The 27,550-nt window shown below is 40.0% G+C and overlaps 2 protein-coding genes across 3 annotated transcripts; both read left to right on the top strand.

Annotated features, from left to right (window-relative positions):
* Positions 1-9,970: 9,970 nt before the first annotated feature.
* On the top strand, positions 9,971-18,640 carry LOC310928755 (uncharacterized protein). Of its 2 annotated transcripts, XM_083891396.1 has the most exons (7): positions 9,972-10,130; positions 11,605-11,743; positions 12,496-12,931; positions 13,019-13,270; positions 13,360-13,604; positions 14,815-15,010; positions 15,044-18,640. In XM_083891396.1, the coding sequence occupies exons 2-7, from the start codon at positions 11,613-11,615 to the stop codon at positions 16,445-16,447; spliced, it is 2,664 nt and encodes an 887-aa protein (XP_083747522.1). In that variant the 5' UTR covers positions 9,972-10,130; positions 11,605-11,612; the 3' UTR covers positions 16,448-18,640. The 2 variants fall into 2 exon arrangements, with proteins under 2 accessions (XP_083747521.1, XP_083747522.1); XM_083891395.1 differs by having other exon boundaries at positions 9,971-10,130; positions 14,815-18,640.
* A 149-nt stretch (positions 18,641-18,789) lies between these two features.
* tdgf1 (teratocarcinoma-derived growth factor 1) lies at positions 18,790-27,241 on the top strand (the record flags this gene model as incomplete). Its single annotated transcript, XM_083910182.1, has 5 exons — positions 18,790-18,802; positions 21,947-22,153; positions 24,687-24,801; positions 25,329-25,438; positions 27,108-27,241. The coding sequence occupies 5 exons, from the start codon at positions 18,790-18,792 to the stop codon at positions 27,239-27,241; spliced, it is 579 nt and encodes a 192-aa protein (XP_083766308.1).
* Positions 27,242-27,550: the final 309 nt, after the last annotated feature.

Below are 27,550 nucleotides of genomic sequence, written 5' to 3'. Positions count from 1 at the left end.
CGCCCAACCAGACGTCGGCCATTTTGGAAAAACAAAAATGTCTAGTCTACGCATTTGAACGAACCCGTCCTAGCACGTTTGAGCTAGCCGCATCAAACTTGGTTAAAAGAGGGTTTAATTTTTTTTCATAAAAAACAAACTTTGAACTGTTCCAAATTTCACAAATTCAATCGGATTTGTATGAAATGATTAGTAGTTTTTTACTCAGGTGTGTTTATATCGTTGATGAACATTTAATATATATAATTTTTTTTTTTTTTTCATCAAATTGTCTAAAGGTTGTGCTGGAACAAAAATTGAAATGAAGATTTAAGATTATTTAACTTAAGCTGTGATGAAACTCACACCCAGAGTGCTGGGACGCACTTCCATAACAACAGTTTTGTTTTAAAGTTATTCGTATGAAACGGCGCAAAGTTGTTGATGAATTATAATATTAATAATAATAATCCACTGTTTGTAAAGTCTTTAAAGAAAAGAAATCAATAAAAGTTGAATGTTTAAAGCATTTAAAACCTGAGCTGATTTTATCATTCAACACCACAGTCAATATATGGGAAATGTAATTTCTTTGGGGACCCCATAAAGCTATAGATAGATAGATAGATAGATAGATAGATAGATAGATAGATAGATAGATAGATAGATAGATAGATAGATAGATAGATAGATAGATAGATACTGAGCAAACTTTAAGCTAACTTATATATGGATAGTTTATTATATGTCATTTAGCTGCCATGTTTGCGTTAGACAGCTAGTTAGCTAGATAGTAGTAAGCTAGCTGATGAAATTAACTATGTCCAGCTTTAGCTAACTTTAAGCTAACTTATGAAAAGATAGTTTGAGTTCATTGAGCCAAGAATCTGATAAACTTTGCCAGCTAGTTGGTGTTTGTGTTAGCTAACTAGCAGATAGATAGATAGATAGATAGATAGATAGATAGATAGATAGATAGATAGATAGATAGATAGATAGATAGATACTCAGCAAACTTTAAGCTAACTTGCTAACTTATATATAGATAGTTTATTATTTGTTATTTAGCTGGCATGTTTGCCTTAGTTAGCTAGCTAGTAGTAAGCTAGCTGACGAAATTAACTATGTCCAGCTTAAGCTAACTTTAAGCTAACTTATGAAAATATAGTTTGCGTTCATTGAGCCAAGAATCTGGTAAACTTTGCCAGCTAGTTGGTGTTTGTGTTAGCTAACTAGCAGACAGATAGATAGATAGATAGATAGATAGATAGATAGATAGATAGATAGATAGATAGATATGTGTGTTTATAAAACTAACTAAAACTATAAAATAAAATAAACAGTTTTTGTTGTGGTTGACCTGCAGGTCACCCTTCGCTCCCTCGTCGCCCTCAGGTGCCGAGGTATTTTGGCAGAGAGACAAAACACCAACCCGTGACATCGATAACAAGCCGAGCTGCTTTGTGACACTGAGGTATGACCGACTGACGATCCTCACAAACGCGAGACGAGTCTGAGCCTCGTTATGTTTATGACAGATTTATGACAGATGACTTTTGACAGTCCATCAAATTACAGAGAAGATTTATTTCACACGTTCACAAACATAATGAGGAAACACCTTTATAAATGAAAGAAATAATTAAACAGAGAACACATTTTAAAAAACACAAAATGACATGAGTAAACACTGTACCTGTGTCACATACACAAACACAGTGAAAAAACATGTTTTTACACCAGAATTTACTCATGAGAACAAGAACTAAATCAAGACGACAACAATTCCTTTTTAACTGTTAGCTATGGATAAAACAATAGATAGAACGTTTATGACCGTATCCAAAACTAGATAGATAGATAGATAGATAGATAGATAGATAGATAGATAGATAGATAGATAGATAGATAGATAGATAGATAGATAGATAGATAGATGTCATGTTTAAAGGCTAACTAGATATATATGCTGTTAGCTATATCACCCTTTAGCTAACTTTAATTTCACTTTCAGGTCACAAGAAGCTAAAAAGTTAGCTTGCCAGATAGATACTGTTGTCAACAATGTCATGTATTAGCTAACTTCATGGTAAGATGTAAGAGGTTCACTTGTTAGCTAGATCTATCTATCTATCTATCTATCTATCTATCTATCTATCTATCTATCTATCTATCTATCTATCTATCTATCTATCTATCTATCTATCTATCTATCTATCTATCTATCTATCTATCTATCGTTTTATCAAAAGCTAGCAATCAAAAATGAATTGTTGTCGTCTTGATTTGATTCTTGTTCTTGTTGAAAAGGTTAAATATTTCCAGGGTGTTGGTTATGAACCAAAGAGTAAACACTAACATTTATAGACGTTATTATTATCAACCTTGTGAATTGTGATGGGTGTGTTGATAATGAAGGAACATGGTGAGTCTTGGCAGAGGTTTGTACTCTTTAAGAGCTTTCTTTAACTTTGAAGAATGTTCTCGTACGACGATACTGAAAGTATTCAACCTCGTCTCCTCCTCCCGTTTCGGTAAACTCTGGCCTGACTGGTTTGTCGTACATTTACGGGAAACAGGTCAGTATCAGGAATGTTTACATGAAATAAACCAAAGGTAACATCAGACTGGCTGGCACTGTACAAGTCTCTTGTCTCGGTTTCTGTGAATCGTAGAAGCCACAGGATTTACATCTATCTATCTATCTATCTATCTATCTATCTATCTATCTATCTATCTATCTATCTATCTATCTATCTAGCTATCTAGCTATCAAGCTAGCTATCAAGCTAGCTATCAAGCTAGCTATCTAGTTTCTAGTGAGGCAGCTATCTAGCAAACTAGCTACTAGCAAGCTATCTAGCCAAAAGTCAAGCGAAGTTAGCTTAAACGTGACATTGTTCACATCTATCTATCTATCGAGCTAACAAGTGAACTATCTAACCCTGAAGTTAGCTTAAACATGACATTGTTTACCACATTATATCTATCTAGCAAGCTAGCTATTTAGCTTCATGTGACCTGTCTGGATAAAAGTGAAATTAAAGTAAGCTAAAGGGTGATATAGCTAACAGCATACATTTAGCTAGCCTTTAAGCTAGCTATCTAGCTTCTAGTGAGTCAGCTATCCAACAAACTAGCTACTAGCGAGTGTTTTAGCCAAAAGTCCAATTAAGTTAGCTTAAACATGACATTGTTGACAGCAGTATATCTATCTAGCAAGCTAGCTATTTACCTTTGTGTGACCTGTCTGGATAAAAGTGAAATTAAAGTAAGCTAAAGGGTGATATAGCTAACAGCATATATTTAGCTAGCCTTTAAGCTAGCTATCTAGCTTCTAGTGAGTCAGCTATCCAACAAACTAGCTACTAGCGAGCGTTTTAGCCAAAAGTCCAATTAAGTTAGCTTAAACATGACATTGTTGACAGCAGTATATCTATCTAGCAAGCTAGCTATTTACCTTTGTGTGACCTGTCTGGATAAAAGTGAAATTAAAGTAAGCTAAAGGGTGATATAGCAAACAGCATATATTTAGCTAGCCTTTACGCTAGCTATCTAGCTTCTAGTGAGTCAGCTATACAGCAAACTAGCTACTAGCAAGTTATCGAGCTAGTTAGGTACTAGCGAGCTATCTAGCCAAAAGTCAAATAGATAGATAGATTTAACCTTTTCAAATCTCTATTTTACTGCAGTCTGATCTGTAAATGACTGCTATTACAGCACAGGAATTATGGTATAATCCACACTGACGTCCACAGGATTATCATTTATCCAGGTGATTGATTGTGTTTCGGTTTTGATCAATAAAGAAAACTTTTGAAGACCTTCCTCTAAATCCGCAAACGACCAGACATTTATAAAGTCGGGGGGAAAATCTATGCAATTAAGCCAAGTGATATATACGAGCAGCGTAGTCTCAGGGAATATTCCAGCAGTTTGACTCAAAGTGCTCGGTGTATAAATAGAAAGGAACCTGCTGCAGTTGTGTGTGGTCAGCAGCAGAGGGATCCTGTTACAGGTGAACAGATCTGCTGCTGCTTATTGATCGGACAGAAGAAATGACCCGAAAAACCCCAGAGCATCAACAGTCTCACCACATTAGCACATGGAGAGAGTTCAGTAAATATCATTTATCTTCAGCTGCAGCTTCATTACAGACTCCTGCAGACAACGACCACAGCTCAGAGCTTTATTTATCGTCTCTGCGAAGAAAGAGTCGGGCGTTTGCGAAGATTATTAAGCCCAGAAAACGACTGTGTCGTCGTTATTCACCATGACACTGAGTTAACTGTGCATTCAGAAGTCAATCTTTCCCCCGTTATGATGAAGAAGATGGCAGCCAAGATGGCTGCTCCGAGCATTCATTGATATATGACTTCTGTCATTTTTGTGTCCATTGTATACTTTTGTGTAGACGTGTTGCTTTTGTGTTTTTCTACGTGTGTTGTATCAAATAACTCACGTTAGCGTCTTTTGTGAAGCGAGCTAAAATGCTAACCTCAACCGCCATTTTGCGACTTGTGAACTTCCGAATTAAACTAAAACATTAGTGTGACATCGCTCCCATTTACGACTTTCCGCGAGGCAACTGGAACACACTGTCAGATGGTCGTCAGTGGCGCTCCGAGCTAATGCTAACACTTTAATCGAACCAGTCGGGATTCAAGCTTCATGCTAACATTTGCGTTATGTTTTTGTGAAGCAGAGCTTCATGCTACGACTCCTGCAGTTAATGCTAACATTTTACCTCATATGTGGTGCTACAGGCCAAATGCTAACACTCTTGTGGTTAAAGCTAGCACATTTATGTTATGTTTTTGTTGAGCAGAGCTTCATGTTACAACTCCTACAGTTAATGCTAACATTTTACCTCATATAAGTGGTGCAACAGGCCAAATGCTAGGTCGCTTGCAATTAAAGCTAATATGTTAAGCAGATCAGTGGTGCTTAATGCGTAATGCTAGCACTCTTACAATTAATACTAACATTCAACCTAGATAATCGATGCTACAGGCTAAATGCCAATGTTACAGAGTTACCAACGGTACGTCAAGCGAATCAATAACATGCTTACAACTAATAACAACATGCTAACACACTTGCAGTTGATGGTAGCATGTTAGCAGCTAGGTGTATTTTTTTGAGCGGGTCTTTTTGCCACGTGTGTTTTCGTAAATGTATTGTAAAAAACTCTAAAGCTAAATGCTAACGCACATGCAGTTAATGCTAGCATGTTAGCAGCTAGGTGTATTTTTTTGAGCGGGTGCATTTGCCATGGTCAAACTCATACAGCATTTTAGCACGTTAGCAGGCTAACATTAGTTCCTCACAGTGTTGTTGTGATTTGAAGTCGGTTAGCAGAGTCACCAGACCACCTGTCGGTCACGACGTCTCGACCTATATTTATCGTAAATACCTCGGGAGGAGCGGGCCATCAAATCCTACTCTCGCGTGTGTTTTTCTTAAATGTATCGTTAAAAAACTCCAAAGCTAAATGCTAACACACTTTCAGTTAAAGGTGCCATGTGTAAGAATGTGGCCAAAAACGGTTACTACATTCAAATTTAAAATACCGAGGACTTTTAGGTTTCATTTCTTGACGTATCTGGCAACCCGTGGTTGCTCGGCAGCTGAGACTCTACTGACTGCAATGATTGGTAGACGGTGGTAGGTGGCGCCACATGACGCCAAAACACGATTTCAAAACATAAACATGATTTGCAGTCTGCAAAATATTTTTTTAATGCAAATATTTTGTCTGTGCTGTTGGTGAGTTCAGTTTAATGCTAGCATGTTAGCAGCTAGGTTTATTTTTATTTTCCATGGTCATTTTCATACAGCATTTTAGCACGTTAGCAGGCTAACATTAGTTCCTCACAGTGTTGTTGTGATTTGATGTCGGTTAGCAGAGTCACCAGACCACCTGTCGGTCACGACGTCTCGACCTATATTTATCGTAAATAACTCGGGAGGAGCGGGCCATCAAATCCTACTATCGCGTGTGTTTTTCGTAAATGTATCGTTAAAAAACTCCAAAGCTAAATGCTAACACACTTTCAGTTAAAGGTGCCATGTGTAAGAATGTGGCCAAAAACGGTTACTACATTCAAATTCAAAATACCGAGGACTTTTAGGTTTAATTTTTTGACGTATTTGGCAACCCGTGGTTGCTGAGACTCTACTGACTGCAATGATTGGTAGACGGTGGTAGGTGGCGCCACATGACGCCAAAACACGATTTCAAAACATAAACATGATTTGCAGTCTGCAAAATATTTTTTTAATGCAAATATTTTGTCTGTGCTGTTGGTGAGTTCAGTTTAATGCTAGCATGTTAGCAGCTAGGTTTATTTTTATTTTCCATGGTCATATTCATACAGCGTTTTAGCACGTTAGCATGCTAACATTAGTTCCTCACAGTGTTGTTGTGATTTGATGTCGGTTAGCAGAGTCACCAGACCACCTGTCAGTCACGACGTCTCGACCTATATTTATCGTAAATAACTTGGGAGGAGCGGGCCATCAAATCCTACTCTCGCGTGTGTTTTCGTAAATGTATCGTTAAAAAACTCCGAAGCTAAATGCTAACACACTTGCAGTTAAAGGTGCCATGTGTAAGAATGTGGCCAAAAACGGTTACTACATTCAAATTCAAAATACCGAGGACTTTTAGGTTTCATTTCTTGACGTATCTGGCAACCCGTGGTTGCTCGGCAGCTGAGACTCTACTGACTGCAATGCCAAATGACGCCAAAACATGATTTCAAAACATAAACATGATTTGCAGTTTGCAAAATATTTTTTTAATGCAAATATTTTGTCTGTGCTGTTGGTGAGTTCAGTTTAATGCTAGCATGTTAGCAGCTAGGTTTATTTTTATTTTCCATGGTCAAATTCATACAGCGTTTTAGCACGTTAGCAGGCTAACATTAGTTCCTCACAGTGTTGTTGTGATATGAAATCGGTTAGCAGAGTCACCAGACCACCTGTCGGTCACGACGTCTCGACCTATATTTATCGTAAATAACTCGGGAGGAGCGGGCCATCAAAGCCTACTCTCGCGTGTGTTTTTCGTAAATGTATCGTTAAAAAACTCTAAAGCTAAATGCTAACACACTTGCAGTTAAAGGTGCCATGTGTAAGAATGTGGCCAAAAACGGTTACTACATTCAAATTCAAAATACAGAGGACTTTTAGGTTTCATTTCTTGACGTATCTGGCAACCCGTGGTTGCTCGGCAGCTGAGACTCTACTGACTGCAATGCCAAATGACGCCAAAACATGATTTCAAAACATAAACATGATTTGCAGTCTGCGAAATATTTTTTTAATGCAAATATTTTGTCTGTGCTGTTGGTGAGTTCAGTTTAATGCTAGCATGTTAGCAGCTAGGTTTATTTTTATTTTCCATGGTCAAATTCATACAGCGTTTTAGCACGTTAGCAGGCTAACATTAGTTCCTCACAGTGTTGTTGTGATTTGATGTTGGTTAGCAGAGTCACCAGACCACCTGTCGGTCACGACGTCTCGACCTATATTTATCGTAAATAACTCGGGAGGAGTGGGCCATCAAAGCCTACTCTCGCGTGTGTTTTTCGTAAATGTATCGTTAAAAAACTCCAAAGCTAAATGCTAACACACTTTCAGTTAAAGGTGCCATGTGTAAGAATGTGGCCAAAAACGGTTACTACATTCAAATTCAAAATACCGAGGACTTTTAGGTTTCATTTCTTGACGTATCTGGCAACCCGTGGTTGCTCGGCAGCTGAGACTCTACTGACTGCAATGATTGGTAGACGGCGGTAGGTGGCGCCACATGACGCCAAAACACGATTTCAAAACATAAACATGATTTGCAGTCTGCAAAATATTTTTTTAATGCAAATATTTTGTCTGTGCTGTTGGTGAGTTCAGTTTAATGCTAGCATGTTAGCAGCTAGGTTTATTTTTATTTTCCATGGTCAAATTCATACAGCGTTTTAGCACGTTAGCAGGCTAACATTAGTTCCTCACAGTGTTGTTGTGATTTGATGTCGGTTAGCAGAGTCACCAGACCACCTGTCAGTCATGACGTCTCGACCTATATTTATCGTAAATAACTCGGGAGGAGCGGGCCATCAAAGCCTACTCTCGCGTGTGTTTTTCGTAAATGTATCGTTAAAAAACTCCAAAGCTAAATGCTAACACACTTTCAGTTAAAGTTGCCATGTGTAAGAATGTGGCCAAAAACGGTTACTACATTCAAATTCAAAATACCGAGGACTTTTATGTTTCATTTCTTGACGTATCTGGCAACCCGTGGTTGCTCGGCAGCTGAGACTCTACTGACTGCAATGCCAAATGACGCCAAAACACGATTTCAAGACATAAACATGATTTGCAGTCTGCAAAATATTTTTTTAATGCAAATATTTTGTCTGTGCTGTTGGTGAGTTCAGTTTAATGCTAGCATGTTAGCAGCTAGGTTTATTTTTATTTTCCATGGTCATATTCATACAGCGTTTTAGCACGTTAGCAGGCTAACATTAGTTCCTCACAGTGTTGTTGTGATTTGAAGTCGGTTAGCAGAGTCACCAGACCACCTGTCGGTCACGACGTCTCGACCTATATTTATAGTAAATAACTCGGGAGGAGCGGGCCATCAAATCCTACTCTCGCGTGTGTTTTCGTAAATGTATCGTTAAAAAACTCCGAAGCTAAATGCTAACACACTTGCAGTTAAAGGTGCCATGTGTAAGAATGTGGCCAAAAACGGTTACTACATTCAAATTCAAAATACCGAGGACTTTAAGGTTTCATTTCTTGACGTATCTGGCAACCCGTGGTTGCTCGGCAGCTGAGACTCTACTGACTGCAATGCCAAATGACGCCAAAACACGATTTCAAAACATAAACATGATTTGCTGTCTGCAAAATATTTTTTTAATGCAAATATTTTGTCTGTGCTGTTGGTGAGTTCAGTTTAATGCTAGCATGTTAGCAGCTAGGTTTATTTTTATTTTCCATGGTCAAATTCATACAGCGTTTTAGCACGTTAGCAGGCTAACATTAGTTCCTCACAGTGTTGTTGTGATTTGATGTCGGTTAGCAGAGTCACCAGACCACCTGTCAGTCATGACGTCTCGACCTATATTTATCGTAAATAACTCGGGAGGAGCGGGCCATCAAATCCTACTCTCGCGTGTGTTTTTCGTAAATGTATCGTTAAAAAACTCTAAAGCTAAATGCTAACACACTTGCAGTTAAAGGTGCCATGTGTAAGAATGTGGCCAAAAACGGTTACTACATTCAAATTCAAAATACCGAGGACTTTTAGGTTTCATTTCTTGACGTATCTGGCAACCCGTGGTTGCTCGGCAGCTGAGACTCCACTGACTGCAATGCCAAATGACGCCAAAACATGATTTCAAAACATAAACATGATTTGCAGTCTGCAAAATATTTTTTTAATGCAAATATTTTGTCTGTGCTGTTGGTGAGTTCAGTTTAATGCTAGCATGTTAGCAGCTAGGTTTATTTTTATTTTCCATGGTCAAATTCATACAGCGTTTTAGCACGTTAGCAGGCTAACATTAGTTCCTCACAGTGTTGTTGTGATTTGATGTCGGTTAGCAGAGTCACCAGACCACCTGTCGGTCACGACGTCTCGACCTATATTTATCGCAAATACCTCGGGAGGAGCGGGCCATCAAATCCTACGTGTGTTTTCGTAAATGCATCGTAAAAACCTCCGCGTGTTGACAGGAGCAGCAGCAGCAGCAGCGTAAAAACACACGTATGTCGCAGTAACACATGACCATGACCGTGTTTTTTCAGCGTCACCGCGAGCTCGCGGCCGCCGCTGCACCTGTCGAATGGAGATTAATTTCACTGTTTTCATTCATTCTGGCCTGCTCTCCTCGTGGTTGGCATTATGGCTTCACCCTCCCGACACTAAAATTAGCGCTGCTGCAGCTCTGGATCTGTTAACGTGTGATGTAAAAATAGCAAAAAGGGAAACCTGCTCAGCACAGAGCACACACACACACACACACACACACACACACACACAGTAAATGTGAACTAAACACAGTTGGAGGCAGGGATTTGTGTCTTTATTGTGACGTTTAAAAGACGCCGTTGTTCCTGGATACAGCAGAAGGTGTGAACAGGTGAGTCCACTCACCTTTCTACGCGTGTTTCGGCTGAATTTGTGCGTCTAATTTCTTTAATGCTGTGAAGTAAACAACTTTTTTTAACGTTGTTAAACGGACTATTCTCTAACAGAGGAGTTCCCCACAACAGTCTTGTCAGGTTTAGGCAGCAAACGTTCATTTTATGTCGCAAACGAGACCTCAAACCTTGCCTTAATGTTGCTGTGACAGTCTTAAAGGTCCAGTATGTGACATTTCTGAGGGTCAATTGAATAAACTCTGTTTAAATGTGTTATTTTTCATTGGTTTTTGTAGAAATGTAATAATAATACAACTTTTATATGTACTTTAGGCAGCATCAAGCAGAACGTGTTTTGCATTTTGAAATTTACGACAAAGAGTGACCTCTCTGCTCTGTCAAGGCCACCGTAGTTCCCTGACACCCTTGGGAAAGGGAGGCGTGGCCATTAGATGTCACTAATTCTAACAATTCTTACACTTTTATAATAACCATAAAAGACAAAGATGTTGCTAAGAGAAGACCTGATATTTTTATGTACAACAGCGACCTTTAGTGTTTAAAACGGTCACTGCGATCCCAGTTAAAAACGTTGTATAGCACAGATGCCGACTGTGTTGCTTCCCTGTCAACATTGACATTTCTGTCGTAAAATTCCAATGCGCTTTCATCCGTTTATATATTTTCATTCATCTCCGTCATCTTTTCTGTTTGAGACGTTTTTGAGAGCAGAACTGAGGCTTTTTAGGTCTTTCGTATGTATTTCCGATCCAAAAGCTACAACTTCAGCTTTTTCCCTCTGTGTGATCCACATATTTTATTTTGGCAGAGATTTTAACACCGACTGACCCGACCCTCCCTTTAAATTGACCCAATACAAACCTAATTCTATTCCGCTTGTCCATGGGATGCCCAGTTTGTAGTCCAAACCCTATAAAATTAGTTTTTTCCAAGTACTTCACTTCAACATGTTTCCTTAATCTTTGGTGATACGGTCACGGCGAAGCATTAAGACGTTGACGTCTTGCTCAGACGACGCCGCTGAGCTACATTGCTAAATTTAAAATCAGTGACAATCCCCTGAGCCCATCGTCCAGGCAGCCGAGGATTAAAGTCTGTGACCTTTACTCTCAGGACGTCTGACGCTCTGTTGGTAAATTAAAGAACAACATGAGGTGTTTGTGCACGTTTCACCCACTTAACGTGAATTTAAGAAGATCTGCGTGGTCTTGTGTCTTGGTGCTTTGTGATCATGTTGTTGTTGGTGGATGATGTGGTGAGTCATCGTCGTATGACACAGGATAAATTTCTGTAAGGACCAAATAAACATCTAAACATAGCCGTGTCATGGCAGCGTAAGTATAAAAATAACTGTTCTAATGTTGACTAATGTTGACTAATAGTAGTTGTCTGTGTTCCAAGTCTTTTTATTTATTTATTCCTGATGATTTATTGCGTTTCTCCGTCTCTCAGGTGACGAGATGTTGTCCAAGAAACAGGAGCGAACGTTTGGCAACGGACGTCTGAGAGATCAGTGGGAGAAGAGAGCTGAGACTGAGGCGGATCAGTGCAAACAAGAGGCCGATTTTAAAAAGAAGAGCTCCCTCAAAATGTGAGAACAAAACGATGTTGGTTTAAGAAAAATAATAATAAAAACACCGTCCAGTGATCTTCAGCAGTAAGCTGTAGGCGAGTGGGCTTTGCGTGAGTCGAGTTTGAAGATGTTTCATCCAAGAGGCTTCTTCAGTTGTCGAAACTCTTCTCAGAGTTCGAAGAGCTGAAGAACATCTCAGATCTGAAGGATGTTCCTGAACTGAAGAACATCTAAAAGCTGAAGAACATCTCAGAGCTGAAGAACATCTAAGAGCTGAAGAACATCTGAGAACTGAAGAACATCTGAGATCTGAAGAACAGCTGAGAACTGAAGAACATCTCAGAGCTGAAGAACATCTCAGAACTGAAGAACATCTAAGAGCTGAAGAACATCTGAGAACTGAAGAACATCTGAGAACTGAAGAACATCTAAGAGCTAGAGAACATCTCAGAGATGAAGAACATCTAAGAGCTGTAGAACATCTGAGAACTGAAGAACATCTCAGAACTGAAGAACATCCGAGAACTGAAGAACATCTGAGAACTGAAGAACATCTCAGAGCTGAAGAACATCTCAGAATGGAAGAACATCCCATAAAGTCTGTGAAAATGTTCAGATGTAATACAAAACACCAGAGATGTGGCCTCAAAAGCTGGTTTGAAACATGGAATGTGTTAAATATTTGGAGTAGCTTTGAAGCAGATGTTGCAAATGTTAATAACTAATAATAACTGTGACGTCAGAACTCACCTGTTGTCTTGTGTCTGCAGACTCTTCTCAAAGTGGAATTATCACTTGACGACTTACGCCAATGGAGACCAGGTATCTGACTTCAGGAGGGTCACCAGCGGTGAAGACCAAGAGGACAAAAAGCCAAAGATCAAATTCAAAGTTGTGCCTCCTCCTCCCAAATCCAAACCCGAGCCTCCTCCGCCTCCGCCTCCTCCCAGGAGGAGGTCTTCTCCCAGGCCTCACCGGCAAAAACGTAAAGTGGAGGTGGACGTGTTCGGACTGTGCTGGAAAGATTCCTGGATGAGCACGAAGCCTCCGAAGTACCTGTTCCTCAGGGCCAAAGAGCTCAAGGCCAGAATCTTAGAGTTCACAACCATCGAGGTAACGAAGAGGACGACGTACAAACCAACGCTGGGAAGATCTGAGGACGAGGAGACACCTGCTGCTGAGGCCTGGAGATGCTCGTGGAAACAGGTACTGTGAGTCAACGCAAGAAATATCATCAATGTCATCCAGAAGAACCTGACCGTGACGATGTTAAACCGTGTTTTGTCTCCGCAGGTGAAGAGTCCAGCGCAGTCGGAGTTTTCTGAGCTCAAGCCAAAGTTCGAGTGGGAGATTTTGTTTGAAAGAGAGTTACTCTGCGAGCCTCAGGTCGAGGAGTATTCTCTCCCCGTCTGGGCCGGAACATGGAAGATCATGAACTTTGTCTTCGGACAGAAGAAGCAGAGCTGGGACTGTGTTTGGCCTGAGGTCCAACAGGGATTCAGCAACAGGTCTGAGAACCTGCAGGAGCTGGAGGACGAGGACGAGGTGAGAATCGGCACATTCACAGGTTTATTCAAGTCTTTTTTTTTTTTAGCTGTTACTGAAAATATTTGTCGCGATTGTCGTAAAAACAGGACGAGCTGACGGACTGGGACGACTCCTGGAAACTGTCCGGATCCGGTTTTCAAGCAAAAGACGAGGAGACGCCGACTCGCCGGCCCTCGTGGAGCTCCGTCTCCGCGGCGAAGACGGGGATTGTTGATTTCTGGCAGCCCGGGTGGAGCAAGAAGTCCTGGCTGCTCTCTGCTGCCCCTGCTGATGAAGAGGAAGAGCGACGGGAGAGCTGGACTTCCTGCTGGAGGTTCAGGCAGCAGATCAGGTGAGAGTCGCCGGCTACGTTCACATCCGCGGTTTAATCCGGCTGAGGTCGTAGTCCGACTAAGGCAGACAATCAGACAAGACCAGGACTAGCCTGACTTCAGTCTGACTAAGTGTATCCATGCAGTAATCTGACTATGAATGACACAATCCAGGTATGTTAGTCTGACTAAGACAGACAATCGGACAAGACCAGGACAAGCCTGACTCCAGTCCGACTAAGTGTATCCATGCAGTAATCGGACTATGAATGACACGATCCAGGTATGTTAGTCTGACTAAGACAGACAATCGGACAAGACCAGGACTAGTCTGACTCCGGTACGACTAAGTGTATCCATGCAGTAATCGGACTATGAATGACACGATCCAGGTATGTTAGTCTGACTAAGACAGACAATCGGACAAGACCAGGACAAGTCTGACTCCAGTCCGACTAAGTGTATCCATGCAGTAATCGGACTATGAATGACATGACCCAGGTATGTTAGTCCGACTAAGACAGACAATCGGACAAGACCAGGACTAGCCTGACTTCAGTCTGACTAAGTGTATCCATGCAGTAATCGGACTATGAATGACATGACCCAGGTATGTTAGTCTGACTAAGACAGACAATCGGACAAGACCAGGTCTAGTCTGACTCCAGTCCGAGTAAGTATATCCATGCAGTAATCGGACTATGAATGGCACGATCCAAGTATGTTAGTCCGACTAAAACTAGCTTGATTTTGCCTAAAATCGGACTTATGGCAGATCTTTTAAAACCTGTGGCTCACAATAATGTTAAGTTGTGGAAGTTGCTCGGAAAAAGCTGCTGTTGCTTCCCATGCCCACAGGGTGGCACTGTGCTGCTGAGACTATTCACAATATTGCCCTCTTTATACTTGAGTTCCTACGAGATTCAATCCAGTTTGCTAATTTAGCCTCCGCCATGAACGTGTTTAGCCAATTTCTGCTAATTTTGTCTCCGCAAAGAAGCTAATAGAGCGTCTGAAAACCACAATTGTTGAAAAAGACATTTTTCTCGTATCAAATTTGACCAAATATCAATTTTTGCCTTCGGTCCAAACTTTGTAAATAGCATTTTAAGCTAGCGTTAGCGATTGAGAGCTTGTACGATTGGAATAAACCGACATAAAGACTGACTTTTCTGATTGGTCGTGGGTGGCTGGAATTTGTTTCGCAAATGTGACGATTTGTGTCCACAGGTGGCGCCGCGGTTCACTCCAGTCCCATCATCGCCACAGCGACGCGATGACGAGGAGACGCCGAGCCGTCAACGTCCTCCTCAGCTCGCCGCTGAGCGACGGCGTGATGGACAGCGCGGAGTGGGCGAAGTCCTGGAAGACTCCGAAAGATCTGATCCAACCAGAGGAGGAGGAGGAGGAAGAGGAGGAGGAGGATGTGGAGGAGGAGGAGGAGGAGGAGGAGAAGAAGGTGGTGGAGGAAGAGGATGAAGGAGTAGAAAAAGATGAGGAAGGGGAGGACGAAGAAGAGGAGGAGGATGAAGATGAAGAAAAGGATGAAGAACTTTGTGAAGAACAGGAAAAGAAAGTTAAAGGAGAGGAAGATGAAGAACTAGAGGACGAGGAGGAGGAGGAGGAGGAGGAGGAGCAACAGGTGGAAGATCTAAAGAGAGAAGGACAGGACAACAGTGTTGGTGAAGAAGATGAGGAGGAGGAGGAGGATGAAGAGGAGGAGGATGAAGACGACACAGAAGAGAAGGAGAAAGAGGAGGAGAAACATTTAGAGATGAGAAAAGATGGCGGAGAAGAACACGATGAGGATGAAGAAGAGGAAGAAGATGGAGAAGACGTCAAAGACGAGAACAAAGATGATGAAGAGAATGAGGAGGAGGAGGACGAAGACGATGAGGAGGAGGATGAAGACATAGAAGAGAAGGAGAAAGAGGAAGAGAAACATGTAGAGATAAGAAAGGATGAAGGAGAAGAACACGATGAAGACGAAGAAGAGGCAGGAGATGGAGAAGACGTCAAAGACGAGAGCAAAGAAAATGAAGAGACTGAGGAGGAGGAGGACGAAGATGAGGAGGAGGTAGAGAAAGACCACGAAGGAGATGAAGGAGAACATCATGATGAAGATGTGGTCAAGGAAACAGAGGAGGACAAAAAGGATGAGGAGGAAGACGACAAGGAGGAGATGGATGAAGGTGTGATGGAGGACAACAACCACCGTGAGAAGATGGAGGAGGAACGAGTAGAAGAAGCAGAAGAGGAGGAGAAACCGCCGAGTCGACGCCGAGCCGACGTCCCGCTGCATCTGCAGTTCCACAGAGTCCACGCCTCCTTCTCCTCCTGGAGCAGCTCCTGGATGCTGGGTGTGGCCCACAGGGGAGGAGATCCGAGCGAGGGGGAGGAGCCTGAGGGGGAGGAGCAGCAGGACCAGTGGTGGCCGGCGTGGAAAGAGTCGTGGAAGATCTGCCGCCGGAGGAAGCCGGAGGAGGAGGAGGACGAGGCGGTGGAGTGTTTCTCCGTCGAACATCTGAGCTGGAGACGCCGGGGGGCGGAGCCTGAAGGCCGCGGCGCGCCCGAGGCTGAGGAGTGGTCACTGAGCTGGAGGACGAACAACAGCTGGACAACGGAAGAAGAAGAAGAAGAAGATGAAGATGAAGATGGGGAGGAACAAGAAGAAGATGAGGAGGAGGAGGAACAAGATGAAGAACAAGAAGATGAAGAAGAAGAAGAGGAACAAGAAGAAGAAGATGAGGAGGAGGAGGAGGAACAAGAAGAAGAACAAGAAGAAGATGATGAAGATGAAGAAGATGAAGAAGATGAAGAAGATGAAGAAGATGAAGAAGAAGATGATGAGGAAGAAAGATGAAACTTAGCTGTTAGCTTTAGCTTCAGAAAATGAGTTGCAAAGTTAAAGACGATCCATTGGTTTCCTGCGTCGAAAAGCTGTGATGCTAACGTCTAACGAGCCTTTCGCGAATCTCTGCGTCCAGCGCTAACGCTAACGTGCGGACGTTAGCATGGACTGTTCACATCAACCACGCGCGCGAACCAGGTCGGAAACCAGGAAACAGAACGTGGTTTCGGTAAAGGAATCTTTTCGCGCCGAACGATCCCGGACGTTCCGGAGACGCCTCCCTTTAAACGTCCGACGATTCACGTAGTGCGTTCATACGAGTGTGTCGTCGCTTTAAAGTAGCGATGTTTTGGTTTTTCCTAGCCTTAGAATAAGACGTATATGTGTCTTAGGCAAAAGTCGTCGTCGCCTATACGCGGGTTTTTTCCGCACACGTGCGAAGTGTAGTTACTTCCTGTCACGGCTAATGTAGCAGATCGACTAGTAAACACTAAAAATAAGAATCAAAGAAAAACCACTGTGAGGTGTTTTATTGGCAAACGTTTACACAGGAAGTAGCAGAACAAATAGTCGGGGGCTCTTATTTTGAAGGCTATGTTATTGTACGACGACGTCTCTTAACCGCTCGCTTACACTTCGTAAACGAAAGAGAACGTAAGAAAATGCGTATTTTATTTATTTTCTTTAACGTTATTTTATTTAAAATCCCTTATTTAAAAAGTGCAGTAAATCGTTTCGACAGGAAGTCGTCACAGTCGTCGTCGTCGATACGCGGGTTTTTTCCGCGCACGTGCGAAGTGTAGCTACTTCCTGTCAGCGCTAATGTAGCGGATCGACTAGTAAACACTAAAAATAAGAATCAAAGAAAAACCACTGTGAGGTGTTTTATTGGCAAACGTTTACACAGGAAGTAGCAGAACAAATAGTCGGGGGCTCTTATTTTGAAGGCTGTGTTATCGTACGACGTCTCTTAACCGCTCGCTTACACTTCGTAAACGAAAGAGAACGTAAGAAAATGCGTATTTTATTTATTTTCTTTAACGTTATTTTATTTAAAATCCCTTATTTAAAAAGTGCAGTAAATCGTTTTGACAGGAAGTCGTCACAGTCGTCGTCGTCGATACGCGGGTTTTTTCCGCGCACGTGCGAAGTGTAGCTACTTCCTGTCACGGCTAATGTAGCGGAACGACCAGTAAGCACTAAAAATAAGAATCAAAGAAAAACCACTGTGAGATGATTTATTGGCAAACGTTTACACAGGAAGTAGTAGAACAAAAAGTCGGGGGCTCTTATTTTGAAGGCTATGTTATCATACGACGTCTCTTAACCGCTCGCTTACACTTCGTAAACGAAAGCGAACGTAAGAAAATGTGTATTTTATTTATTTTCTTTAACGTTATTTTATTTAAAATCCCTTATTTAAAAAGTGCGGTAAATCGTTTCGACAGGAAGTCGTCACAGTCGTCGTCGTCGATACGCGGGTTTTTTCCACGCACGTGCGAAGTGTAGCTACTTCCTGTCACGGCTAATGTAGCGGAACGACCAGTAAACACTAAAAATAACATAAAATCCAAATCAAAGAAAAACCACTGTGAGGTGTTTTATTAACAATCGTTTACACAGGAAGTAGTAGAACAAAAAGTTGGGGGCTCTTATTTTGAAGGCTGTGTTATCGTACGACGTCTCTTAACCGCTCGGTTACACTTCGTAAACGAAAGCGAACGTAAGAAAATGTGTATTTTATTTATTTTCTTTAACGTTTAAAATCCCTTATTTAAAAAGTGCAGTAAATCGTTTCGACAGGAAGTCGTCACACTTCGCAGAATATATCGTTGTTTTTTTTTTCCTGGTGCAAACTGCGTCGTGACAGACGAAGACGTCGGCCATTTTGTGCGGCCATTTTTCCTCCAACAGCCCGAACAGAGCGTGTGCTGCATGTTTTGAAGCGTTCTAAACCCAAACATGAATAAACATTATTTTTAAATGAATAATCATGTGACAGTTACATGAGTCGATATGTTTCCATGACGTGTATGCAAATGAAGGGGGCGTGGTTAGCGCAGAGATTCAGACCAAAGCTTGTAAAGTTTGTAGAAAGTGAGAAAATGTATATTTGAAAAGTGAGTTTTATCGACTGTTTAATTGGTTTACACGCCGTCGTTGTTGTTGTTAAAATGTTATAAATAAAGAACTTTTACTAAAGTGGTGAATTGTCGTGTTGTTATTTATTTCACGTTAACGCCAATGAGAAAAAAACAAACAAAAACATAATAACATAACACAACACGTTGCTGTGTGTCGAGTGTGTTTCCTAAATCCACCACCAGAGGGAGACAGAGTCCTGTGACGTCCTCATGGAAGTGGTGAGTGAGTGAATTTCTCTGCACTTTCACATTCAAACATTTATGTTCATCCTATTGTTGTTGTTGTTGTTGTTGTTGTTGTTGTAATTCAGTTTTATTTTGATACAATTTGAATTCTAACCACTAATAGAATAAAAAAAAAGTGATTTTTATTTAAATATTGACCAAAACCTGGTCCTAATGAGGCAGAACCTCATGTCTGAGGAACTGGTTTAGGAGTTTGTGTGTGTGTGTGTGTGTTATAAGGGGAAGCAGCAGATTTCCTGTCTTGTTCAGATCAGGTTTTCCCCCCCTGCTGCCCCCCCCCCCCTGCTGCCCCCCCCCCCCCCCCCCCACTGTGTATTAGCATGAGCTCAGACTTCATTGTTTTTCTTCACTGATACAAAAATCACCATTTCCACCTCTGATTGTTCCTGTGTGGTCAAAGCAGAGAGAGATTAACACACAGCTGGGTGTGTGTGTGTGTGTGTGTGTGTGTGTGTGTGTGTGAGTGTGTGTCAGACAGGATTTTACTCAAAGTTTTTACCAAAGTTTAAAGTTGTAAAGATCCACCAGGAGAAAGAAAAAGTGAATAAAATTGAAGAAAACACCAAAATAAAACCTAAAAACGCCAATAAATGAAGAAAATCACATTGAATTTAATAACATATTCAAAACCTTCTAAAAAGTCAAATTTAAAAATAGATAAAATATCCTCATTATTATGATTTTTTTTTATGTTCACATTTGATTCATTTCAAAATTAATTTTAAAATGTTGAAAGTATATTTTACAGAATGTTTTTGTTGTTAAAAAAATAATCTTTAATTTTCAAAAAGCTTTTAATGACAGAAATTCTGATAGTTATAGTGATGAAGACCTTATTTTAATATGTATATATATATATATATATATATATATATATATATATATATATACATATATATATATATATATATATATATATATACACATAAAACACATAAACTCATTAACTGTTTATTCCGACTTTAAAAACATTTTGTTGGACTTTTCAGCTTCAGAAAACGTTAAAAAAACCTTTAATAAAAAAGAAAAGAAAAAAAAAGCTTTTAATGACAGAAATTATTATAGTTATAGTGACTTAGACCTTATTTTAATATGTACATATATATACATGTATTTATTGTCCCAAATGTTTTTAAATGTAATCTTTATTTATTTTTAATTTTTTTAACTGTATATTCTGACTCTAAAAACATTTCTTGGACTTTTCAGCTCAAAGAATGTTGTTAAAAAACAACTTTGATTTAAAAAAAAGCTTTTAATGACAGAAATTATTATAGTTATAGTGACTAAGACCTTATTTTAATATATATATATATACTATATATATATAGACTTTTCAGCCTCAGAAAACGGTTTAATTCAATTTAATAAAAAATTTTGATAAATTGAAACTCGTGTGGTGAAGAAAGAAGAAGAAGATTCTAGAAGAGATTTCCGTTTTTCTTGTTTTCTTGTTTCCTGTGATGTAGAAAGTGAGTCATTAACAAGTCAATGAGCGAGAGAGGCTTCATATACATGTGTATGAGAGAGAGAGAGAGAGAGAGGGGGGCGGGGTCTACTTCTCTCTCTCTTTCACTTCCTGTTTTTACACAGAAACTTTTACACTTGATGTTTTTTTCTCCTCATAAAAACTCAAAGTGTTTAAATTTGATAAAAAAAACACATTTTTTTGTTTAGTAAAATCGTTTCCGCCTGAATTTACCGACATTTTTCACCGTTTTCACTTTTTATAGTGAGTGTGTATTCAAGGCGGGCGGAAACTGTGGGCGTGGCTTCGCTGACCCCGCCCCCTCCCTCCCTCCCTCCCCACGCTGAATGAGAGTCACCTGGAGAGAGAGAGAGAGAGAGAGAGTGTGTGTGTGTGTGTGTTCGTGTGGATTCAGTCTCAGTGAAGTTTGGACGTTTTTAAAGTTTTTAAAGGAAAAAATTGTGTGGATTTTAAAATGAAGTGGACTCAACTGCTCAGGTGAGTGTGTGTGTGTGTGTGTGTGTGTGTGTGTGTGTGTGTGTGTGTGTGTGTGTGTGTGTGCAGACACTCAAACATTCAGCTTATTTGTGTCAATAAAAACTGAATTTGTTTTCTTGTTTTCCTGCAGGTTTGTGCTGTTTTCTGCTGCTGCTGTTTCTGCTGCTGCTGATGATTCTGCTTCTCCTGCTTCTGCTGCTTCTTCAGGTCACAATTCTTCACTTTTTCACACTCTTGTTGTTGTTGTTGTTGTTTGTGTGTTTTTGTGCGTTTCATCCCAGTTCAGTTGCACTGAATATCTGCCGTTTAATTCACTTTTTCGTCGTCTTCTCCCTCAAAGATTTGCTGTAAAACTTTATTTACAAACACGAAACCTTTCAGAAACGCCTTTTTACGGCTCTATTTAGCAGATATTCCGATATATCGGGATAATTCTTCGTCCGATAACTGACTCTGATGTTTATAAAAGTGTCGTCTTTTTTTAAAACCTGGAATTTCTGCTGTTTCCATCTTGTTTTACATTGAATTATTTACTCTAAACTATTTTATTTACTAGTTCATGAAGTGAAAATGTTCCGAAAATTGAACGTTGAATTTAAGAAACAAGAAGAAAAACAATCTCTCGTCGCGGTTTCTAATATTGAATTAACGTTGAATTTTGTCCACTTTCATTTGCCGTATTTTACCAAATGTAAAAAAGTCACTTGCGGTTAAAAACAATCGTGAAATCGCGTTGAAATCTGAGAATAATCAACGTGATTTCACGATTGTTTTTAACCACAAGTGACTTTTTACATTTGGTAAATTACGGCAAATGAAAGTGGACAAAATTCAATGAAATCTCAAAGTATTTTCTCTCGACGCACGATATTGGGACTTTTTTTGTCGATTTTATTGCGATATATCGCAATAACTAAAGATTTCTCTACGTCCAAACTCCTGAGGTCATTTATTGGTCGTGAAAAAACATTTTTTTGTAAAAAAAAAAAAAATATTTATATTATTTTCTAAAAAGTGCAGAAACAGGTCAAAACGAGTGAAAACGGCGTCTTCTTCTTCTGATTTAACGCAGTTTTCATCAAAACGGGGGTGCGTTCCAAACCTCTGTTTTTCACACTCGGTCTAATTTGAACGTGATTTTATTTGAATTCTCAGGCTGTGAAGGCGAGGACTGTCGTGGACGAGCGTCGGCTCTTTCTTCTTCTTCTTCTTCTTCTTCTTCTTCTTCTTCTTCTGCGGTGAAATCGAAGTCGTCCTCTCAGGACTTCCTGGGTCAGTTAGCTCAGGTCAACGCTCCGAACGCCGGGGAACGTAAACACCGCGACGCCGGCGCCGTCCTGCCCTTCGTCGGCCTCACAGGAAGTAAGTTTTTCTTCGTACAAACACAAAAAACATCGGTACTTTTGAATTTTAAAATTACACAGAATTATATAAATATTGACTCGCCCTCTAGCGCCCTCTACACAGAGAATTTCACTTTCGTTTATTTATTTATTTTTGCCGCGGCACGAGTTTGAAAAATCCTAACGCTCGTTTCACGACAGAAGAAAATAAATGACCTCCGAAGTTTGGACGCAGAGAAAATTTTCTAAATATCGGAGTCGGTTATCGGCCGAAGCGTCGTCGCGATATATCGCAATAAAATATGCGTCCTTTAAAGAGAAAATACTCAACGTGAGTTCGCGATTGCTTTTAACCGCAATTGGCTTTTTAGTTTCGGTCAAATGCGGCAAATGAAAGCGGACAAAATTCAACGTTAATTCGACGTAAGAAACGTCTTTTATTTCACGATTTTCTTGTTGTTTCTTAAATTCAACGTCATTTTTTACAATATTTTCGCTTATTAAACGCTTTTTTTTACATGATTTAAAATAGTTTAGAGTAAATAATTCAACATAAAAAACAACAAAAATTTCAGGTAAAAAAAAACTTTACTGACTTTATAAATATCAGTCAGTTATCGGCCGAAGTGTTATTGCGATATATCGGAATATCGGGTTTGAAAAAATCTTGACTTATAAAATAAGAAATAAGAAAATAAATCACCTCTGAAATTTGAACATAGAGAAAATTTGCTAAATATAGGAGTCGGTTATCGGCCGAAGGATCATCGCGATATATCGCAATAAAATATGCGTCCTTTAAAGAGAAAGTACTCTGAGATTTCAACGTGATTTCACGATTGTTTTTCACCACAATTGACTTTTTAGATTTGGTCAAATACGGCAAATGAAAGTGGACAAAATTCAACGCTAATTCAACGTTAGAAACAGCTACGAGAGAGTTGGAAAAATAACTTTTATTTAATGTTTTTCTTCTTGTTTCTTAAATTCTACGTCATTTTCACAGAATAAACACCTTTTTTACATGATTTAAAATAGTTTAGAGAAAATAATTCAACATAAAAAACTTCAGGTTTAAAAAAAGAGACAACTTTATAAATATCAGATTCGGTTATCGGCCGAAGTGTTATCGCGATAAATCGGAATATTGGGGGAAAAAAAGTCCAATAAAGAGTTGGAAGAACGGGATTGAAAAATCTTAACTTAGAAATCTTAGAAAACAAATGACCTCTGAAGTTTGGACGCGGAGAAAATTTGATAAATATCGGAGTCGGTTATCGGCCGAAGCGTCGTCGCGATATATCGCAATAAAATCGACAAAAAAGTTCCGATTTCGTGCGTCGTTTAAAGAGAAAATACTTTGTGAATTCCAACGTGATTTCACAATTGTTTTGGTAGATTTGGTAAAATACGGCAAACGAAAGTGGACAAAATTCTACGTTAGAAACGTTTATGTTTTTCTTCGTGTTTCTGAAATTCAACGTCAATTTTTTACAATACTTTTCTGAATAAACACTGGAATTTACAAAAGAAAAATGATTTAAAATAATTTAGAGTAAAAAATTCAGCGTAAAAAAACAGCAAAAAAATTCAGGTTAAAAAAGGGACGACTTTATAAACTTTATTGACCGAATTATCTCGATATATCGGCAAAAAAAGTCCAATAACGAGTTGGAAAAACGTGTTTATTAAATGTTTCATGTTTGTAAAAGTGTAAAACAGCAAATATTTAAGGAGAAGAAGAAGAAACTTTCTGTTTCAGAGTGAAACTAAAAACCTCGGTGAGAGTGAAAGTTTTTCACTCTGTCATTGCTTTGGTTTTGGTGTTTCTTTGTGACTTTCTGGTGTTTGCTGCGACTTCTCTGTCGCTGTTTGAGGAGGAAGAGGAGGAGGAGGAGGAGGAGGAGGACAGGAATGTGTCTCCAGATGGAGAGCCTGGTTTATCTCAGCTGATACAGATATACACCAGTGTGTGTGTGTGTGTGTGTGTGTGTGTGTGTGTGAGGGAGGGTCTGGGGTCAGTGTACACTCAGGAAAATAAACAGTTAATTTCATCTAATTCATTAAAACACAGATGTAAACATTGATATTTAAAGAGCGGAGAAAGTAGAAAACTCTAAATCTGCGTTTGTAATAAAACGAGTGAAAAAAAATGACGTCTTCAAATGTTCGACTTTTGTCCACAAGCTAAAAATATTCCGAACAAAACAAGATGTTTACGTTCAAAAAATAGAAAAAACTGAAGCTGTGACAATGAAATTAAAGTCAAATAAAGTCTGGTTCGAGTATAATTTGACAAATTTGATCCTTTTTTTGTCTAAAATTTGACTCGGAAAACACGTAAATGAAAATATATACGACCAAAAAATTGTAATTTTAACACAGTTTGGGTTCAAATGACTGATTTTTATGTTTAAAATCGTACATTTAATCAAAAGTATTTGTCAATTCCTTCGTATTTTTCAGCCCAAACTGAATCAGTCGTGAATGAAACTGTTTACTTTAATGATGTTAATGATGTTTATTTTTGTCGTTTTTGTTGTTTTTTCCAGGTTCCGAACAAAGTCGCAGCTGCTGTAAAAACGGAGGCACGTGCATTCTGGGTAGTTTCTGCGCCTGCCCGCCGTTCTTCACCGGACGCAGCTGCGAGTACAACCAGCACGTCAGGTACGAAATATCGCAAATATGAATAAAAAAATATACGTTTGTTCTGTTCTGAGTCGTTTGTTTGTGTTTATTTTTACAACTTTTAAAAATGGAACAAAGTCAACTTAAGACCCATTTATACTCGGACAGAGGCGGCGCAATACCACCAGAAATCTTAGGGGGGCAGTGTAGAGTAAACTTAGCTTAAAGCTAAAACATGTCGCCAGAGCTCGACTTTGCTCGCTCAATGTGGGGACGCGACGTTTTTGATTTAAGGGGTTTTTCGGCAAAAGTCGCGGCGGCCACGAAACCTACGTGATTTTAGTCGCTTTCAGGTTCTTTGGCGCGTGCAGCTCGGTGCTGCCCTCTAGAGGAAGTATTGCGTAAAACATTTTTTTGTTGAGTTGTGACGGAGGAAAACGTTTTGGGGCGTTAAAAAGTGGACGTAAATGTATAAAAAAAGTCTAAATTAACAGGGTTTTAAAGCTAACGTCACTCGCCGTTGTGTTTACGTTGTGTTTACGTTGTTTTCACGTCGTCTTTTGCAGGAGCTGCGGTTCGATTCCTCACGGCGTGTGGGTCAGGAAAGGCTGCTCGTACTGTCGCTGTGGCTACGGCGTCCTGCACTGTTTCCCCAACGTCTTCCACAAAGACTGCGGTAAGACACACACACACACACACACACACACACACACACACACACACACACACACACACACACACACACACACACACACACAGTCGTGGACCACACCCGAACCATCAGACGTCTTTTCAGACTCCGGCGTCGTTCGCACCGTCGCCGCCCTGGTGTTCACGCGTTAAGCCCCGCCCACACATCTGCAATTCAACAAAGGAGAAGCCGTTGTTGTTGTTGTTGACGACGGCGACTCCTGCACCATCACCGTCAGGTTTTTCTTTAGGTTTCAAAGCTTTTATCTAAAGCACCAACCCCCTGGTGGACCTTTAAGGTAGTGCAGGTGGTCATAAAATAACTAAATACATTAAAAAAATAGAAAGAACGAACAAAAACTATGTTAGCTTTCATCTACGTTGTCTTAAGAACACGTTCACGTCTTTATCTTCACTGTGAGACAGACTTAAACAACAGGAAACTGAAGTTTGTAAACCACTCACTCTCCCACACCAAAGCCCATAGAGAAAATCAGTGATTTTAGCATCACAGGGACACAGGAGCTGCTGTGACACCATTGCTACTAGCTGCTAATGTTAGCATCTATGTCCAATAACTTGTACTATCATTCGGCATTATATTTTTTTTAATGCCATATTAGCATGTTAGCATGTAAATCACCTACTTCCCAGCAAGAGATACGCTCACGCTCAGTGAATACAAAATGGCTGCCAGCAGAGATACGAGGGAAAAAACGATTTTAGCCACTAAGCTAAATACTTAGCTAATAAAATCTACATCAGTTTAAGTCTACGACATCTTAAGAACTTGTTGACGTCTTTATTTCACTGTTAGACAGACTTTAACAACAGGAAACTGAAGTTTGTAAACCACTCACTCTCCCACACCAAAGTCCATAGAGAAAACCAGTGATTTTAACATCACAGAGACACAGGAGCTGCTGTGTCACCATTGCTATTACCTGCTAATGTTAGCATCTATGTCCAATAACATGTACTATCATTCGGCATTATATATTTTTTATGTTTTATTAGCATGTTAGCATGTAAATCACCTACTTCCCAGCAAGAGATGCGCTCACGCTCAGTGAATACAAAATGGCTGCCAGCAGAGATACAAGCGAAAAAACGATTTTAGCCACTAAGCTAAATACTTAGCTAATAAAATCTACATCAGTTTAAGTCTACGACATCTTAAGAACTTGTTGACGTCTTTATTTCACTGTTAGACATACTTTAACAACAGGAAACTGAAGTTTGTAAACCACTCACTCTCCCACACCAAAGCCCATAGAGAAAACCAGTGATTTTAACATCACAGAGACACAGGATTTCACAGGAGTTGTTGATCCACTGCTGCCTCCATCACTAACTTACAATGACTTATTTTGCAAAATTCGGCTTTTAAAAACCTTCATTCGGATTGACCGCAGTGACACAAAGTGACCACACGAGGCAGCAGAGGACCAGCAGCTCCTGTGTCCCTGCGAGCTAAAATCACTGATTTTCTCTATGGGCTTTGGTGTGGGAGAGTGAGTGGATTACAAACTTCAGTTTACACAAGGAAAAGTCTGTCTAACAGTGAAGAATGTTATTCCCTCTTGGTAAAAAACTTCAAAATGAAGCCTCGTGAGTTGAAAGTGAATTAATAAAAGTGAATCTTTGTGTTGCAGACGACTCAGAGGACGTGACGTGGACTCACTCGTCCGCCGTGAGGACAGTTGTGGACAAACGTGTCCTCTGTGGGACGCTGCTGCTGCTGCTGCTGCTGCTTCAGCTTCAGCTTCAGCTTCACCTCGTCCTCTGACGGTTAAATTAAAAACATATATTTATATTCAACAGCTGCTGGACTGAAACACTGCAGATAAACACGTCTCTGTGGTTTATCCGTCGCGTCGTAAAAGATATTTATTGGAGGGAGAAAAAAAAACCCGGAGAGAGAACGTGATTTCCTGGATTTTACAGAAGACGTCGTCTGCGTAAAAATAATCTGGAAAAATCTCCATGGATTATGTGATTTTCTGATGATTCAGCACTGGATGATTTAAAACTAGCAAACTTTAAAAAAAAAAACTTGCACAAAATCAACCAAACTCAGTATTAATCAGCAGTTTAA

The sequence above is a fragment of the Microchirus variegatus genome, assembly GCF_963457635.1.
Source record: "Microchirus variegatus genome assembly, chromosome: 1".
NCBI classification, from domain to species: Eukaryota; Metazoa; Chordata; class Actinopteri; order Pleuronectiformes; family Soleidae; genus Microchirus; species Microchirus variegatus.
Note: the sequence above shows the minus strand (reverse complement) of the source record. Positions and strands in the feature narration are given on the sequence as shown.

What these genes read in the sequence shown, in the direction of transcription:
- LOC310928755 (XM_083891395.1), top strand. Translation starts at nt 11,613, where the DNA reads ATGTTGTCCAAGAAACAGGAGCGAACGTTTGGCAACGGACGTCTGAGA. An exon ending in AAGAAGAGCTCCCTCAAAAT is followed by an intron (nt 11,744 to 12,495) that starts GTGAGAACAAAA and finishes TTGTGTCTGCAG; the next exon opens with ACTCTTCTCAAAGTGGAATT. An exon ending in AGCTGGAGGACGAGGACGAG is followed by an intron (nt 13,271 to 13,359) that starts GTGAGAATCGGC and finishes TCGTAAAAACAG; the next exon opens with GACGAGCTGACGGACTGGGA.